Raw genomic sequence first — 17015 nt, 5'->3', positions numbered from 1 at the left:
GGAGGCTAGAAAAGCTTTTTCTCAAGTGTCATCAGAGCCTTTCTTAGGGGCTTCCATAACACCCATCAGTCGTGACTCACTATGTTTCTGCAGGTCCTTAAAAAAAATAGTGTTATAAAACTTGCCTGTTGGTATCAGCTAAGCAGGTGGTGAGCTATAGTGTGTGCTCTATTAGTCTACACAAAAACAGGCTCATATTACTGTCACCTCCTCCCCATTCCCATCCCACCTGTTTGGCTCATCTGCCTCGTTCTGCCTCATCTTATGACTTGTCATTAGTCTGCCTTGTAAATTCTCTGTGGCAGAAACTTTTTCATTAGATATGTATGTATGTGTATATATAGTACCTACCATGATAGAGCCTGAATCCTTGACTGAAGAGTATGGGCACAATTCCAATATGGATAATAATGCTAATATTGCAAGGCTCTTTCTCACACATTTCCTGTAGACAAGAAGCTCTGCCGCAGGAACAGCTCCCTCTCATTTTACAAGATGCTACTTTTGACAAAAGATAGTTAGATTCAAAAAATCAATATAGCATAGATTTCACCCAATCTTTCAGTAATGAACAGAAAAAAAAAAAAACAACACCGTGAGGTGCTCAGATATGACTTTGTACTGTGGTTTTGTGCCATAAGTAGAGCAATGTTGTAGAGGCCCATCCCTCAAGAATAAGACACGTTCTGTGTTTTTGTCATAGAATTCTTTAATTTTCTTCACATAGAAGAATCGTACTTTTTGTGCCTAAAATATTAAAGATTTTAAGAGACCTCTGCTACTGTAAATCAGCATAGCTCTTGTTACTGCTATAGAGGTATGCTAATTTATATCTACTTAGTTATAGGCTAAGATGGAATTTTGTTTTACTGAAAATACAAATTACAATAGTACATATCCTATTATGATGGGCTTTTTTATCGGTACATAGTGAGGAGATTTTCCCCGCTGCAAGAAGAGCTAGTCTATGCAAATATACAGCCCAGGCATGCGATAGCTGTGGTGTTCTATTCTGAAATAAATTTGGCCAAAGGACTTAAGTAATTTAAGAAAAAGGAAAAAAATATTTCAAATTATGAGTAAGTATCATAACGGGTGCTAAAATAATGCTGTACACCTACTTCATTATTCAGTTACTTATTTATTATCTTTATTCTTAAGAGTAATGATGTAAAAGTGCTTTTTTCCAAATGTTAATTTAGTTCTCTGCAGATGGTAACCATCTGTTAAATGACAAGTAATTTACAGTATTTGATTAGCACTTTATATAGCTTGGATGGACTTATTGTTACAGTATGTAAGGATAGTTATGGAGGTGAAACTTGTTAGATTTGTTCTTTTCCTGTTGCCGTTACCAAAAAAAATGGAAAATTTCAAACCTATCAATATTTTTGCCTTTCTTCTCCTACATTTGTACATGTTATTTCAAGTTAAAGCCTGACATTCATAGCCCAGCTCACAGGATATTGAGAGAATGACAATACTAGGAAATATTGTTAAATTGCAACACCATTTGTAGCAATTATGAGCATCCTCATTCTTCAGTGTCACCATGCAGATGGACTCTTATGGATGCTCAAGGAAAGCACTGGACGCTTGAATGAATCTAAGAATCGTGGCTTATCAAGTAGAAAACTCCCTCGGGGCTGCGATACTGCTTTGTATACTGACAGCAGCTTACATTGTGGGTCTTTTTTTAAACTAGAAAAAATTTAATATTGCAATACACCTTAATATTACCACCGTAAAGTGATCTTCTTGCATGATCTGCACGCTTTTGTATTTTAATACCTTGATCAATGACAAATAACCCCCATCTGTCCATAAACTAAGTTCCAATTCATTTCATACTGTGTTTTCTTCTAAAGCTTCTTCAAGTTATGCTGTTAAACCTTAATTTGCTGGCCCTGTTTTCATTGTTGTAAAATTACACTTATTTCTGTTTTTAATAAAATTCATTAGGTATTTTGATTTGTGTTTTTTATTTTCAACAGCTAAAAAGCTTGATAATGGCCCCGCTACCGAATGCTGAATTAGTTCAGAACTCTTTGCAGTTATATCGTTACCTGCTTCGATGCTGTAAGCAACTTCCTGAAGAGAATATTCGTCAGCATTACAGACATGCAGTCAGGCAGGTGAGAAACAGACTTTTTTGTTGGTGGAATTCAGTGTTGTGTGTGGTTTTTTGTTTTTGTTTTTCTTCTCCTACAGTTTGGACCAACTTTTTATAACTCCTGGCACTTAAAAATTATTATTCTGCAAACTTGAAACGTTAGTGGATTTGAAGGATTATACTGGGCGTATGTGAAGGAGCATTTCTTCTTGTTTGCTTTGAATCTGAAACCTTCTATTTTCCTTGGCTTTCCTCTCTAATTCTTGTGTTAGTCAAGAGAGTGAACAATCATTCCTTACTCACCTAAACACATCTTTTATGGTGAAACTTACTGGTTCCTTGTTGGTCATTTTTTTAATATATATATATTCACCCCAACCCCCCGGCTGGGTAAATCTCATCTAATTGTTCATATGGAAGTAATTTCATGCCTTTGATCATACCTGTTGTCCTGTGTCTTTCTAGTTTTAACGTGGCAGACAGTTCTGAATTAAAGTTCTCTGGGGTTTTTTGCTGATGATGTATGAAAGGAGTAAAATACTTAATATGAAATTACATTTGGCAAGACTTGTTATGGAAATAGCACAACCAGGTGCTACAATGTATATTTTTACCTTTTCAGATCAACAGTTTGTTTGCATCAAATATTTTCTTTGAGATTTAAGTGATCCTTATTTTGACAACTGTTGTGTTAAGTTGGCTAGTCAGTGTAACACTGATTGAATGTTGCAGAGTTTCAAAGTTCATGCTGATGAAGACAATCCTGAGCGAATCCAACAGATTATTAAGAGAGCCATTGAAGATGCTGACTGGGTCATGAATAAAGTAAGTGCATCAGATTTGTCTTAAGTTTTGCTCTCTCTCACTTCAGATCAAAGAAGAAAACATCAGAAAGCAAGTTAGGAATAGCAAACTGTTCCATTGTCCTGGATGTTGAAGTGTCTGGGTGAAAGGAAATACCTAGCCACTAGGGATTTATGATTGTGATGGTTCTTGTTAAAAAAATTCTTCTTTGTCGATACAGACTTAAGTATATTTTTTAGAACCAATGATGCTTTAAGTTGGTCTCTGTATAAATCTTTTTTTCCATGAAGAATTATATTAAATTTCAGCAGCGGTGGCTAGTATAACTCTATTATAGAGAAAAAAAATACAGTATTTTGCAAGCCATGGTTTGTTGATACACATTATCTGCTTTCCCAACAGGAATCTATCCTCTCTTAGTAGGTTTATGTTAACGCCCAGAACAACATTGGTTTTTTTCCCCCTCAGATCTTGCCTATGGCTGTGCAAATCAGGGTTAGACAACACAGTGGCAAAATTGTGATAATGGTTTACTTGTGCTGTAGTTATCACCCAGACAGATATGCCTCTTTACTACCACAGCACTGAAAGATACCACTCAAACTGGTTTCTTATTTAAGAATGACGATTGTTTACTGTTAGACAGCTGAGAGTCACCTGGACTTCCTTGGATTTACATCTGGTTGGGGAGCATGATATGTTAACATGGATTTCTTAGAGTATCATGAAACAAGTCAAAAGTTCAGCTTGCTCTAAATATCTGTGATTTAATTTACTAAATGACTGTTAAGTCCTCTCTGCCAGCCCATGAGATCCAAATGAGAACTGTTACAGGAGCAAGCCCAGATTAGTCATAGATTATAAAATTATAGAAGTAGCCAAATCCCAGCAGTTACAGCCTAGTAAATAACTGTCTGTGCCTGAATCAGATTTTATTCTCCCTACAATTATGAAAAGCCATATTCTGATTCTGCTACAGAGATTGTAGTCTCCTTCATTGGAAAACTGGTAATTGAACTGTGTGAGAGGAGGATCCAGATTCACAGTGCCTGCCAAGAAGCATTATCTTATACTGTAAAGGGAAAGCCTATCAAATTTCAATCTAACTTAAAGGAAACTGAGATAACTTTATGTAGATCATGAAGAGGGGTGTAAATCCTTGCCACTATGAACTGTTTGTTACCTTTAGTTATGTGCTCTTTCCCACAAATAATTTTTTTTTTCTTTTTTTTAGTATAAAAAACAGAAGTAGAAGAGGAATGATGAAGACAAGAATGTCCTTGGTGAACATCCTTAGAGGACTTGCAGTCAAGCCCAGTACTATATTATAGTTATTGCCTGGAGTTTTCTCTTAAATAATACAAATACAATAATTTATATCTCATTGGGATGTCATGAAGCTAAATTACTATTTCTGAAGCTATTTGAGTCTGTAGATTAAAAGGCACAGTCTAGGTTCAAAGTATTAGCTTGTATAACCACAAACTTTAGCTTAAAGCCCAAACTTGTCTAAGATTTGGGTCACACAGAGAGCATCTCAGGAAAACTTACTGAGAATAAAAATGTAATGGAGTACAAGTCATTAACAAATAATAAATAGTGCCCTGTCTGTCTTTCATATCTGATGAATTACAGCATCTCATCTGAAAGAACTTAACTAGTATCTGAGCATAAAAGTCTATACTGGGAGCGCACAAACCTGAGAAATGCTCATTGAGGATCAGAGCAAATTTCTCTTTACTTGATTGTGAACTAGATTACACTGTTAGGTCTAGATCCACGATAGCATAGCAGTATTTGATACGCTTATTGCATAGGTTATCTGGTGGCAAGGTGGTTCTGCATAAGTAACAGTGGATTTAAGTTTGTGTTTGTGTAATGTTCTGAATTAGGGTAGTCAGTCTGTTATGTCAGATCATCCTCTGTCAGGATCATAGATACGTTTTTCAGAGTGAAGCAGAGGTATGACCAGAGCACAGGTCTGGTTTTAATCTAGTAGCAGGCACAAAAGCATAGGCTGCTGAGTGGGGAACATACCCACAAGAACTTTAAGCCCATCTGAAACTTGAACCACAGTATTTTCCACTTGCCTGTCCGTGCTATGGGCATATCTTCATTCTACTCTGTAGGTTTGCACTTGAACTAATGGTTGTCTTATTTAAAGATAAGTGCCTGTCACCCTAATCTCTAAACTCTCATGAAAACGGACACCTTTCAGATGGGTTTTGTGCACTGAATGTTATAATCACTGAAATGGGCAACGTTGTACAGATACAAAGGCCTTCACAACTTTTTGCAACATATAATAAATGTCCTTTAAAAATGGGAGTCCATGTCCTTTTTAAAAAGACTGTCTTTTCACTGCCCTAATAGATTTTTATCAGGGAAAACTCAGTAGAAATACTAGCGATCTTAAATAAAATTAATTTAGGGGTAAAAGATTTTCCTTTTGAAACATGACCTTTGCTTTTAGCTGTACTTGGAACTTTCTGCCTCCAGGTGGCAGTGCATGCTGCGATGCGCATCCGAAGTCCTAAGTATTTGGGGGTTGGGTTTGTTTTTACTGTTTCCAAATTGTTGAGCTTCCTCACCTGCCAAAATAGAGCTCAAGTGCTAAAGCAGATCTCTTTTAGGCTCCAGTTTGATTTTTTTTTTTCATTCAGCCATGAAAGAAACAAAAAGAAAAAGCTAGCTCAAAGTAGTTGAGCAGAATTTGACAAATGCTATAAAAGAAATGGGGGCTGTAAGTGAATGTTTATACCATAAAGTATTGTATCAAAAAATTTCCTGTCTCTGCTAACCCTAAACCCTCCTCTTCAAGAATTCCTGCCCTCTGTTATTCTTTCCTCTGCCATCGCCACTATTGTTCCTCTTTCTAGTCCTACATCTTTCACATCACCTTATACACCCTCAACTTCGGTTTGTGTTCTGTATATTCCTTAATTCTGTTCTCTCCCATCTTATCTCTCTACCCCACTTCTTTCTCAGATCTTTTTCTGACAGGTACATCAGAAGATACTCAGGTATTATGCAGGAGTCATCCTTCTGCTTAATTTCAGATAATAAAGCATGAAGGTAATAGAGTTTCTCAACAAAGTAGGTGTAAGTTTTTCTTCATGTGAGGAAAAACACTTATCTTTCAAAAAAAAAAGTAAGTAGAAAGTGCAACCATTCTGGTTTAAACTTTCAAAATAACTTGATGCAAGGTAGAGCATAGAAAACTTCAACCTTGGCAGTTGACAAGGAATATCCAGTATGAAACTGAACACTGTAATAAGAAAGCAAGTAGATTTGATAGACGATATCTAAATGTGCTACTTTTTAATCAAGAACAGCAAACAAGTGACCCATGCTGTACTCCAATTCTATTGTATATATTTGGTCTGTAGTATGGAGATGCACTGAGCTTTGTATCAGTGCAATAGTGAAAACAATAACTCAGTAGGATTAGCAGTGTATGGAAACATACTAGTTTCCTGAACTTTAAGTGTAGTGTGCTCAACAGCCCTCCATTGCTTTAATTGTCTTGCTTGATGTAGTGTGAGACATATGTTGTTCAATTACTAAATAGGATAATTGCATGTGTCTAACTCATTCTTATATGCCTGTTATTTAATTTATGGATAGTTCAAGAGAGAAAGCACCAAGGAGCTGGAAGGTGCAACCGTGGCATGTCTGCAGCTCCAAATGTCTGAGGTGCCAGCTGAGATATGGGAACATCAAACCAAAGGTATGATAGATGTAACTGATATGGTAGGACCAGGATCTGTGAATTTTAGTCTTTGGAAACTGATAGAACATGCAGTTCCTAGTAAGATGCAGAGAGGGAACATAGTTGCTGAGGCAGGAGACACTGTGACTGAGTATTTTGACAGTAGTGATTCAGTTGTAGGCCACAATGAGATGTCTGAGTCTTTTTTTTTATACAAACATAATCTGCTTTTCAAAGTAATAAACCTTTTAATAGAATGGAAATATAATGTGAAGATAACTTTATTTACTCTGTTATGGAGCAAAGAATTTTGGTGGTGGTGAGACATGATGCAAACTACTGACTTCCTTGTAATGGTGAAAGTAACTCCAATGTCACAGACAGACGTTTCTCTAATGACCAAGCTGAAGAGTCATTCAGCTGCATAAGCTAAGGCTTTTATGTTTTAAAGACGTTATACAAATTGTGTTCTTCAACAGAAGAACCAAAATGTTATATTAGCCTAGATGTAGATGTTTAAAAAAAAAAAGCTCACAGTGCTCATTAAACTGTTGATGCAACAAAGGATAATGCCAGTAAAAAGGGACAAGCCTATACTGTTCAGTATACAGGGTTTAGTTTCTTTTTACTGCAATGAAGAATCTGTTTTTGTACTTCTGTATCATGCCAGTTCTGGTAAGTAAGGGACTGTTGATAGGTATATGCAATAATTGAGTGATTAAGGGCCCATCATATCAAAGCCCCAGTTTTTGTTGGCCGCACTGATAAGCGCTCCTACAGCAAGCATTCAGATACCAGCATCACTTTCAGCGTGGAATAGTATCTCCTGGCCATTCATTAGCCTGAGGGTTTTCATTGTGTTTATGCAAATGTAATAACTACATTCTGGAAACAACAGTTTTGCAGCTGGTTACTGTAAGACCTTGGGTCAATAATGTCTCCTAAGTACACCTGTACAATTAGAGGAGCTGAGTGGAATTAACTGTTCAAAGGTTGTGTACAGACAACTCTGTCAGTTAAGCTAGAGAGAGGTTTTTCACAGGAGGCTTGTTATGCAAGGCAAACATTAGAACAAGGAAAAGGCAGTTGGGAGACTTCTGTTAATAGGCTGGGCTCATGCTTTTAATTCTTGAAGTATGGAGAAACAGATTATTTAGATCACATTTTAGCTAAGGAAAATGAGAAAAAAGTTCTTAGTCATTACCTCCACATTATATACTTATCAACATTCAGTCTAAGGACAGAACTAAATTTGGTGCTATACTTTTCTATATGTATAACATTAGGAGCCTAAAGCTGAAATCATGTGGAAATAGTCTGTACATTACAAATGTGGAAGTGACGTGTCTAGAAAGACTGGAACAATGGCAATTTACTGGTGGATTAGTTGATGTGTTTTGTTTAGTGTTTAGGTTCTTGCTCTTAAGCCCACAGACAAATGTTAAAGGGTCTACTTTTGTATTACCAGCCTTGGAGCCTCATGTAGAAGCTTTCTGTGTAGTGAAAATCTTTCCTTTTTTTTTAATTTGTTGATGTCAGGTTTTGGTATGGAAAAGACTGTAAATTTGTGGTTTATCTAAAATATAGGATAGTATTCTGCACTTCACATGGTTAAAGAGCTGTATATATTTCTGATCATTCTTATGTCAGAGGTGTTATTGATTTCAATTCACTCTTGCCACTGAAAGTCATCTGAGCCCTGTGGGTACTGAATAGGATACTTCCATCCCAAGCCAGGTTTCGCTTAGCACCGTTTGTCAATAATTGAATATTCTTTAAATCATTCTTTAGCTTTAGCACTTTGTAAACTCTTTTTCACTTGGTTCATTATGTCACAGGCATTGCTTTTTGTTTAGAGACACGTGAGCTTAAGAACTTGGTGCTAAACAAAAACATCTCTTCTATAGTGTTTGGCTCATTTTCAAATGTCATAAGGAAGTGATCTTTACTGTGATACTATAAAGAACAAGTATACACAGTATTTCTGAGGAAAACAAATCATATTCATTGTGATCTTTTCTTCAGGGAAACAGTTTCTTATCTGTGAATAGCTTTTATCTTGGCATTACAAATTGTGCCTTCATATAAAGCTCTAAGATGCAACCCGAACAGGCAGCACAGCGGCTGTGAGTCTTAGACATTCAATATCGTAATATTCATTATGAGAGTCCTTGACCTTAAACTGTAAGAACGAATCTTTAGAGCTTTATGCTCCACAATGTAGCATCCCTCAGTGGCATCCAAAATAGCATATGTTTATTTGAAATGCATGTAGTCTCTTTGTCAAGAACTGTGCTCTAAAGCAAGTCAGTAACACATGAAAATGGCTTGACTCTGTACTGTGCTGCCCACTTGGTCAGTTGCTTTACTGCAGTCTTTCCTACTGTTCAGAGGCGGTGTATTTCTTCATGAGCATGAGCCAGCTGGCACATCTTTCAACTTTTGTATTATTTGATTAATTTATCTTATACTTCTGTCAAGCCAGGTTTTATGAAATAGTGTTAACTGAAGTATACACTAGTCATCAAGTACTCCTTTCAGCTTGTGATTAATCAGGGCAGACACATTAACTTTAAAAAAAAAAAGTGTTCTTTGAAGAATATTTTCTGTTTTCCTCATAATTGTGTTTGATATTTAAAATAGTTTTTAGAAGTTTAGAAGCAGATGGGGGCATCTGTCACTCGCAGCTAAGAGCTTAACAATGTTTGTATTTATCATTGGTCAGAGAGGTCCCTGACACTGCACACTTAAGGGAGTAATCCTGCACACTTAAGTAAGCTAGTAGATTATGAGGACAGTTCTGGAACTGCTGTTTATAGTGTTTACCTATGAACTGAAAGGCCTAAGAAGTTAACTTCCCTATTCTGTAACTATCAACTGGGTGCCTTTTACCCCAGAAGAATCTGCCTTCATATTCTGTGTTAATCTATTTTGAAAAGGATTAACTTGATTTTTTTAATTGGTAACTTCTGAGAGAGCTTTGTTTGGGTGCTTCACCACCTTATATAAAATATTCTTTCAGCTGCCTGCCCCACAACATTAGATTGAACTGCCTTATTACCTGTGTGCTTCATCTGTTTAAACACTAGTGCACTTTATGTCCTTTTATTACAGCTTATTTTTTGCACTCTTTGGTATCCTTTTTGAAAGAGGTTTAAAAATGGTGGTGTTTTGATTAATATTTCCTGTCACTTTACAGAATGGATTTTAAAAGATAGAAAATTGACACTAAATTGTTGCAACTGATTAGTTTGACTCATGTTCTGTATTTGGTAACATCACACAGGAACTGGGATTTTCTCAGTCTTACTTTCATTTTCTCAGTAATTTCATTCACAGAAAGGCAGCTGTATCTGAGACGGTATGAAACAAGGAACAAGGAAAACAGTGTTTCAAAACAAATGTCAAAGAAGTTAGAAGTCTGGAAAATATTATATCATGATGGTGGACATGGGCAAAGGCTGTATTTGCTGGAGATGCCTCCCTGATACTCACCAATCTGAGGACTGATTTTTCATGCCTAAAAATAGAATATTTGGTTTTCCACAATTGTGCAACTGCAAGGGCTGCTTTCTCTTTTATTTTCTGTTTCCACCCCACCCCCTTCTTAGAGGTCACGAAATGGTGTGTTTAACTGCAATTTACAGTACAGAATGCAGAGACCTGTCGAGTCTTGGAGACTTCTCTCCCTGAAGAGCTCTGTAGAGTTTGTCCTCTCTTGGCTGGAAGTATCTCACGGAGTAGGCTGCAGCTTTATGGCCAAGATTTTCAAAAGTAATTCTTGGATTGCTTTTTAGGTGCTTAACTTGGGAGACCTTGAAAATTTTACATGGTGATAGTCTTACATATTTCACTGTGTTGCCGTATAACCTCAGGATCACTTCTTTGGACTGCTACTTCATATTCTGTCTTGTCCGTTTGGATTACATGCAAGGGTCTCGGGTTCACTATCTACATAGTGATGCATACTTGTAACTGCAATTAACGGTTGGGTTGTCACAGGCAAGACAAGAGTAAACAACAACTTATAGTGGATCTCAATACTGGGTTTTTTTAAGAACCAATGAGAGCTCTTAACATACCTGATTATCTCACATACTCATTTGCTCCCACTCCCAGTGTTGTGTTCACCATCTTCCTTTAGCCTGATGATTTCAGTGCACAGAGCACCTCTCTGACTGGTTGGGACTCTCTTGGCAAGTAGCAGTAAAATGGTTATTCCCCTACCAGTGTGACTCTGAATTAGGAAGGTATCAAAATGGTAATGATCACTTTACAGTTATTTCAGAAGCACAGTTTAAAAATATGGATATCTCCAAATTCCGCTCCCAACTGACACAATACAGCCTATAGGATTTCACAGTTACACTATGCCAAGTCTGGTAATTTCTGATTGATTAAGTGCAGTGAAAAGGCATCCAGTGTGTATTATGAAACTTAAGAGATGGAGAGCCAATCCCTGCCCTCTGTAACTTCTTCATTATCCTCAAAGTTAATTCATAAGCAAAGGTGCAGGTTTTATAGCTAATGTAATAATACAAAGAATGTACACAATATGAGTGGTATTTAGCATAAAAACATGAATGAAATCCATGTCTGATTGAGAGGGGAACAGAACCATAAACTCTTTCATCTAACAAAGATGCTTTGAAAGGAACAGCTTGGGTGCCATACTGAACCTGTAATCAGTTGACTTTATTGTACTATATGTGTGTGGGACTCTTTTTTACTATTTAGAAAGAGTTTTCAATTTTATAAGTATCTGAAAGAAATCACAGATCATAATTATGTAACTTTGTGCTGTAGAACTCTATAACACTCTAAGAACGTCTGGAATTCATAGGGACTGTCTGTTAAAAGAAAAGCTGGGAGACATAAATCTTGCCTTTATGCTCTATCAAATTCTGTCTTGGTCTATAAGAACAAAGGCATTCTAGATAATTGCTTCTCAGGGAGTTTACTTTTCATGCTGTTCATGGGTTCTGAGCCAAAGCCACTGAAATCAAAGGGAAAGACTCCTGTGTACTTCAGTGAGCATTCACCATCTTACACCATTTTTCACTACCTTGAATACTTAGAGAAATGTACCATGCTTAATCATGTTTACCAGAATTACAAGTCAAACAGTTTTGTGTAGCCAGTTTTACAAAACATAATCTCTGCAGTGGTCCATATGGGCTAAGTTCAAGAGGTGGGTCTGATGTTGAGAATGTATTAGCCTTCAGCAAGTCAGCTTGAAGCAAAGGCATTACTCCTAGTTACTGCTACTAAATAAGGGGAAGGCATAAAGAGGATTCTGAAGTTTCTTTGGCCACTAGTTGCTTTCATTTTCCATGCTCTCATGCTCTTTTGGAAAAGTAAACATTAAAAGTCATGCTGCTGTCTTCTGTGCTGAAGAATTACATTCCCTTTTTCTCGTTTTCAACTTTATCAATATTAAAATCTGCAGTCTATTTAAAAATTAGTTGATGGATTGCTGATCATTAGTTTATACTGTGCTTATTTGTGTGTATCAACACTGACCTGCAATACCTTTCTGGTGAAAATGATCAGTCATTCTCCATGGTGCATTCACTTCTGCTAATTAATCAGAGATGAGGTGGTGTGTGTTTTGCAAAATGATCCTCTGACTGGGTAGGAACTGATCTGAGATGAGAAACTTATTACAAAAACCTACCAAAAGCATGCATGAGCTATCATTTCTTAGTTCCTTATCCAGAGCTATCAGACACTGTGTGGGAAGAAACTGTGGGTATATCATTATGTACTTGAGAAGTCATCTTTCCTGATATGGACATTCTACCAAATCAAGATATTGTTAACTGTGAGGATTTCTCTTATCACTGGGAAGTCATTTCAGGATGCCAGTCATCTGTCTGTCATACATGCAGATTTGCTCTTCCATTGAAAAGAAATGGGATTTCAAAAGCAAAAACATGGGAGGAAATCAGGATCAGATGTTATGTTGGATGAGGGTTTTGACACTTCATGGAAATACAGGAAATATTGATCCCTGAAAGTCCTACTAGGGAGATGAACAACATGTTCTTCTGGAGAATTCTCAGACTGTAATTAAGTCTTAGAAGCTGGTACATGAGAAGAGAGAAGGAAACAACATAGTGGTTTTCAGCTTGTGCTGGTCAGAGAACTATCTTGAGCTGCTTTAACCTTACAGACAGTGTTGTAAAGTCACAGAAAATTCCCCTTTACATTCCTTTCTGCCATGTCTCAGGTGACTAAGCCAAAACTAATCATCATAAAAACAAGATGAGGCAAAAACATGCTTTTGACCAAAAATCTTACTATTTCTGTCACTTAACAGTGAAGTACACAGGCTACGTCAGCTTCTTTTGCTTTGGTGGCTGTGGTCCAAATATCCTCTTACTGCAATAGTCAGATGAAGCATTTAGACCGCATGAAGTGATTATTTTGCATCTTATTGGGAATAGAGACAAAAATGGTTATGGATAATAATAGTACCTGCTAATTAATCTGTAAGAATCCTTTGATGTTTGTACTAGGACTGTTTATTATAGATTAAACCCTATGACTTAACCCACTTCATAAAGCCATTCATCACTTTTCTAGAATCTGACCTTACTATATATCAACACATTCTTCCACATCTCTATTATTTTTTTATTTTTAATAAGTGACTTTTCAAACTCCCAAGTGATGTCCTCCTTCCAAATGCAGTTTCAAAGGCTATCCTCTCTGTCAGTGTGGTCAAGAGTTGTGTAAATAAGCAGTATGTTTGCTCGCCAAATGAAAAACCAGCTAAATAGTATGTCCCTAGCCTGGAATTCCTATAGAAAGAGAGTGAGGCAGGAAAAGCAGCGTGATTAGAATATCTGCATCTTTTACTGCTATAATATTGTGTCCAGTTTGGGCCTCCAATACAAGAAGAGCGAGTTCGGTGGAGGGCCACCAAGATGATCGGGGCTGGGGCATGTGCCTCATGAGAAGAAGCTGAAGGAACCAGGCTTGTTCAGCCTGGAGAAGACCCAGGTGACCTAATCGCAGCCTTCCAGTGACTTTAAGGAGGTCATTAAGGAGATGGAGCCGGGCTCTTCACAGTGGTGCATGGTGGGAGGATGAGAAGCAACAGGCAGAAGTTGAAATGAGAAGTGCAGACTGGGTGTGAGGAGGAACTTTTTCCCAGGACAATCTAGCAGTAGAGTAGGTTGCACAGATATGTTGTGCAGTCTCCTTCCTTGGAAATTTTCAAGACCAGCCTGGATCAAGCCCTGAGCAACCTGGTCTGACCTCATAGCTGACCCTGCTTTGAGCAGGAGGTTGGACTAGATGAAATGCTGAGGTCCCTTCCAACCTGCATTCTCCTATAATCCTATGCATGATGTAAGTTTCTTTACTGACTTTATTTCAGTTATGGGAGTTATGTTTGAGGAATATTCCATAAATCCCAGCACTATTCAGTGTACCATACTTTAGCAGCTGCCTAAAGTTCACCTACGTGTTGGTTTTGCTTGCAAGGCGGTTCCAAATGAGGAAACAGTTGTTTTATTCAATGGCAGAGAATTAGTCAGAATATGTGTGAATGTATTCCTAAAACATACCTTTTGCATGTAACAAAGAAACAAAGCATCAAAGACTCGAGTAAGCACCACATTTTAACACTGCCTGAACAGGAGTTTGCATGTTAAAGACTGCTTGCCTCCTGCTGACTGACAATTTAGAATGAATGCTTCTCCAATTTATATAATCATTGGATAATCAACAAACAAATGAAAAAAAAACATAGAAGATGTAGTGGGAAGATACGTTCAGACTAAAGTATTTAGGTTTGTGATAAGAGACGTTTCCTAAATTAGTCCAAAGATTTACTCCCTGAATTGGAACTGGCAGCAGAACAGCAGAAGCTTGCTTTCGGTATACTCAGACTAACAGGGTAAATTGTCTGTATTTCAATGTATAAGTATTTAGCTGAACTTGCATCTCAAAATCAATGAAAAAGGACTAAAAATACTCTGAAGATGCTGAAGAATGTGCCATGGAAATTGTCTTTTTTGGTAGGGGAAGGTAGATAGTTCATAGAATCATAGAATAGTTTGGGTTGGAAGGGACCTCTGAAGGTCATCTAGTCCAACCCCCCTGCCGTGGGCAGGGACATCTTCAACCAGACCAGATTGCTCACAGCCCTGTCCAACCTGACCTGGAATGTGTCCAGGGATGGGGTATCCACCACCTCTCTGGGCAACCTGGGCCAGTGCTTCACCACCCTCAGCATAAAAAATTTCTTCCTTAGATCTAGTCTGAATCTACCCCCCTTTAGTTTAAAGCCATTCCCCCTTGTCCTGTCACAACAGGCCCTGCTAAAAAGTTTGCCGCCATCTTTTTTATAAGCCCCCTTTAAGTACTGATCGGCTGCAATAAGGTCTCCCCGAAGCCTTCTCTTCTCCAGGCTGAACAACCCCAACTCTCTCAGCCTTTCTTCGTAGGAGAGGTGTCCCATCCCCCTGACCATTCTTGCGGCCCTCTTCTGGACCCGCTCCAACAGGTCCGTGTCTTTCTGATGCTGAGGGCTCCAGAGCTGGACGCAGTGCTCCAGGGGGGGTCTCAGCAGAGCGGAGTGGAGGGGCAGAATCCCCTCCCTCGACCTGCTGGCCATGCTTCTCTGGATGCAGCCCAGGACTAGTTGCTAGTAAAAGAGTTGTAAGCTTATTACCACAAATCCTCTAGCACTAGCTTTTTTTCCTGACGCTAACAGAGGGAAGGTAATTTTACTCTCACTGAAAGTTTTGAAAATGTGATATAATTGTCATAGATGTTGAAAGTTGTGCAGGCTTAGGCAAGACTGGCCTAACTCTAGTGCTTTGCAAGAAGTCATTAAAAACAATTTAAGAAGTAAAAGGCTCATAAAGGTAAATCAGAGACATAAAATTGCCTGAGAAAACCCCTGTCTCCATCCAGGAAACAATGGAACACAGCTGAATATACTATGATTTTGTGTAGGCTAAGCTATGCTGAACAGACTTTGATGCTTGAGCATGCAGGGGAAAAAAAAATGAGTAGATAAAGGCTGGTATAAAGGAAAAGTTAGAGACTTATAGGTCAGCAATAAAGATAGGCACATGAGTTTTATTGAAATTGTTTCAACAGTGCTATATGTTTCAATAAAAAACAAAGGAATGGACAGAGAAATCTTGTAGTTAGGGATTGCAAACTATTTTCCCTTTCTAGCAGAGAGATCTCATGTACTGTATTTAGCAGGTGAGAGACTGATGTGAGGGGAAATGAACTCGTTAATTGGGTGTACTTCTGTTGCAGGTAATAGTGGGAGGGAACGCTTTTTATTTACTGAGGGACTGAGGCAGGAAGGCTTCACTACTAATTCTAATGAGGAAAAAAAGGACAGATTACACATGGACTAAAAAATTTAAATTTAGAAGCTGTATAAAACACCCCCATCTCCTTTTCCAAAACTAAATATACCAGTTTCTATCAAATTTCTCACACTGGCTCTTAGTAGTAGTAAATATTGGTAAGTATATCTGGACCCAGAGAATCAAAGAAAATCTTCTATTCTGGAACCTGGTAGAACAGATGGAGTTTCTTTCTTCTTTTTTTTTTTTTTGGTGTCGTATAACTGACATATTTGAGATGCTTGTGTAATGAATGCCTCTCTCTGCCAAGCTTTACGTGGAGGTTATATCATGGTTCATGGTAGACTGTCACAAAAAATAAGAAACTTTTAAAATGCTTCTGATAAATTTAAGTCTGTCAGACCAGGTTGACCCAAAGAAATATGCATGGTTACAAAAAGGAGTGCTTTGCATTGCACAAGCAATCTGTGAGGATGGATTGTCAACTTCTAAAAAAAAAAGAGGCTGTGCAGAACTGGTCTCAGACATCTATTTCCAGATCTAACATTTTCCAGAATATTGCTTCATTAGAGAAGGCTTATTTGTGGGCTTAGCAATAGTGCAAAACCACAGTCAGGGTGGGCACAGAAAGCTGATTTAGTAATATGGGTCAGCGGAATGAGATTTAGCATTTCTAGATGCGGGAAATGTTCCTGTGGCTGTTTCCTTCTTGATCTACCCATGCGTTTAATCCCTTTTCTTACCAAATAGATAAACAGGCTGGGATAGTATTGACATAGAAATATTAGGCAGTTTTTGAGAAAAGTTCCCTGCCGGTCATTTAGAAGAAATCAATTAGGGAGAGAAAAATTCCAGAGATTTGGGTAGAAGTATGACTTGATAGAAAGACAGACACGGTAAATATGCAGATCAGGTAGCTTGAAATAGTTTTTTTTATTTTATGTGGACTGTTTAGTGGACCCATTTTAAGATTTTTGGAGCAAATGACCGAGATGCCCAATGATTCTTTCTCAGTGCTCCAGCAGTTGCAACCTGCAAGTAT

The 17015-nt window shown here is 37.8% G+C and overlaps 1 protein-coding gene across 6 annotated transcripts in view; it reads left to right on the top strand.

Annotated features, from left to right (window-relative positions):
• The window catches only part of LYRM9 (LYR motif containing 9), a 61658-nt gene that overhangs the window by 35038 nt on the left and 9605 nt on the right, over positions 1–17015 (top strand). For 2 of the 6 annotated variants that reach the window (XM_009318800.1, XM_009318803.1), the window contains 3 exons: positions 1995–2135; positions 2846–2938; positions 6545–9867. In XM_009318800.1, coding sequence (XP_009317075.1) covers positions 2010–2135; positions 2846–2938; positions 6545–6952 — 627 coding nt within the window. In that variant the 5' untranslated portion in view covers positions 1995–2009 and the 3' untranslated portion in view covers positions 6953–9867. Of the gene's footprint in view, positions 1–1991; positions 2136–2845; positions 2939–4151; positions 4301–6544; positions 9868–17015 lie in introns of those variants that run through there. The other 4 variants (XM_009318801.1, XM_009318802.1, XM_009318804.1 and 1 more) reach the window with 3 other exon arrangements.

The sequence above is a fragment of the Pygoscelis adeliae genome, unplaced genomic scaffold (genome assembly GCF_000699105.1).
Source record: "Pygoscelis adeliae isolate BGI_AS28 unplaced genomic scaffold, ASM69910v1 Scaffold392, whole genome shotgun sequence".
Lineage (NCBI taxonomy): Eukaryota > Metazoa > Chordata > Aves > Sphenisciformes > Spheniscidae > Pygoscelis > Pygoscelis adeliae.
Note: the sequence above shows the minus strand (reverse complement) of the source record. Positions and strands in the feature narration are given on the sequence as shown.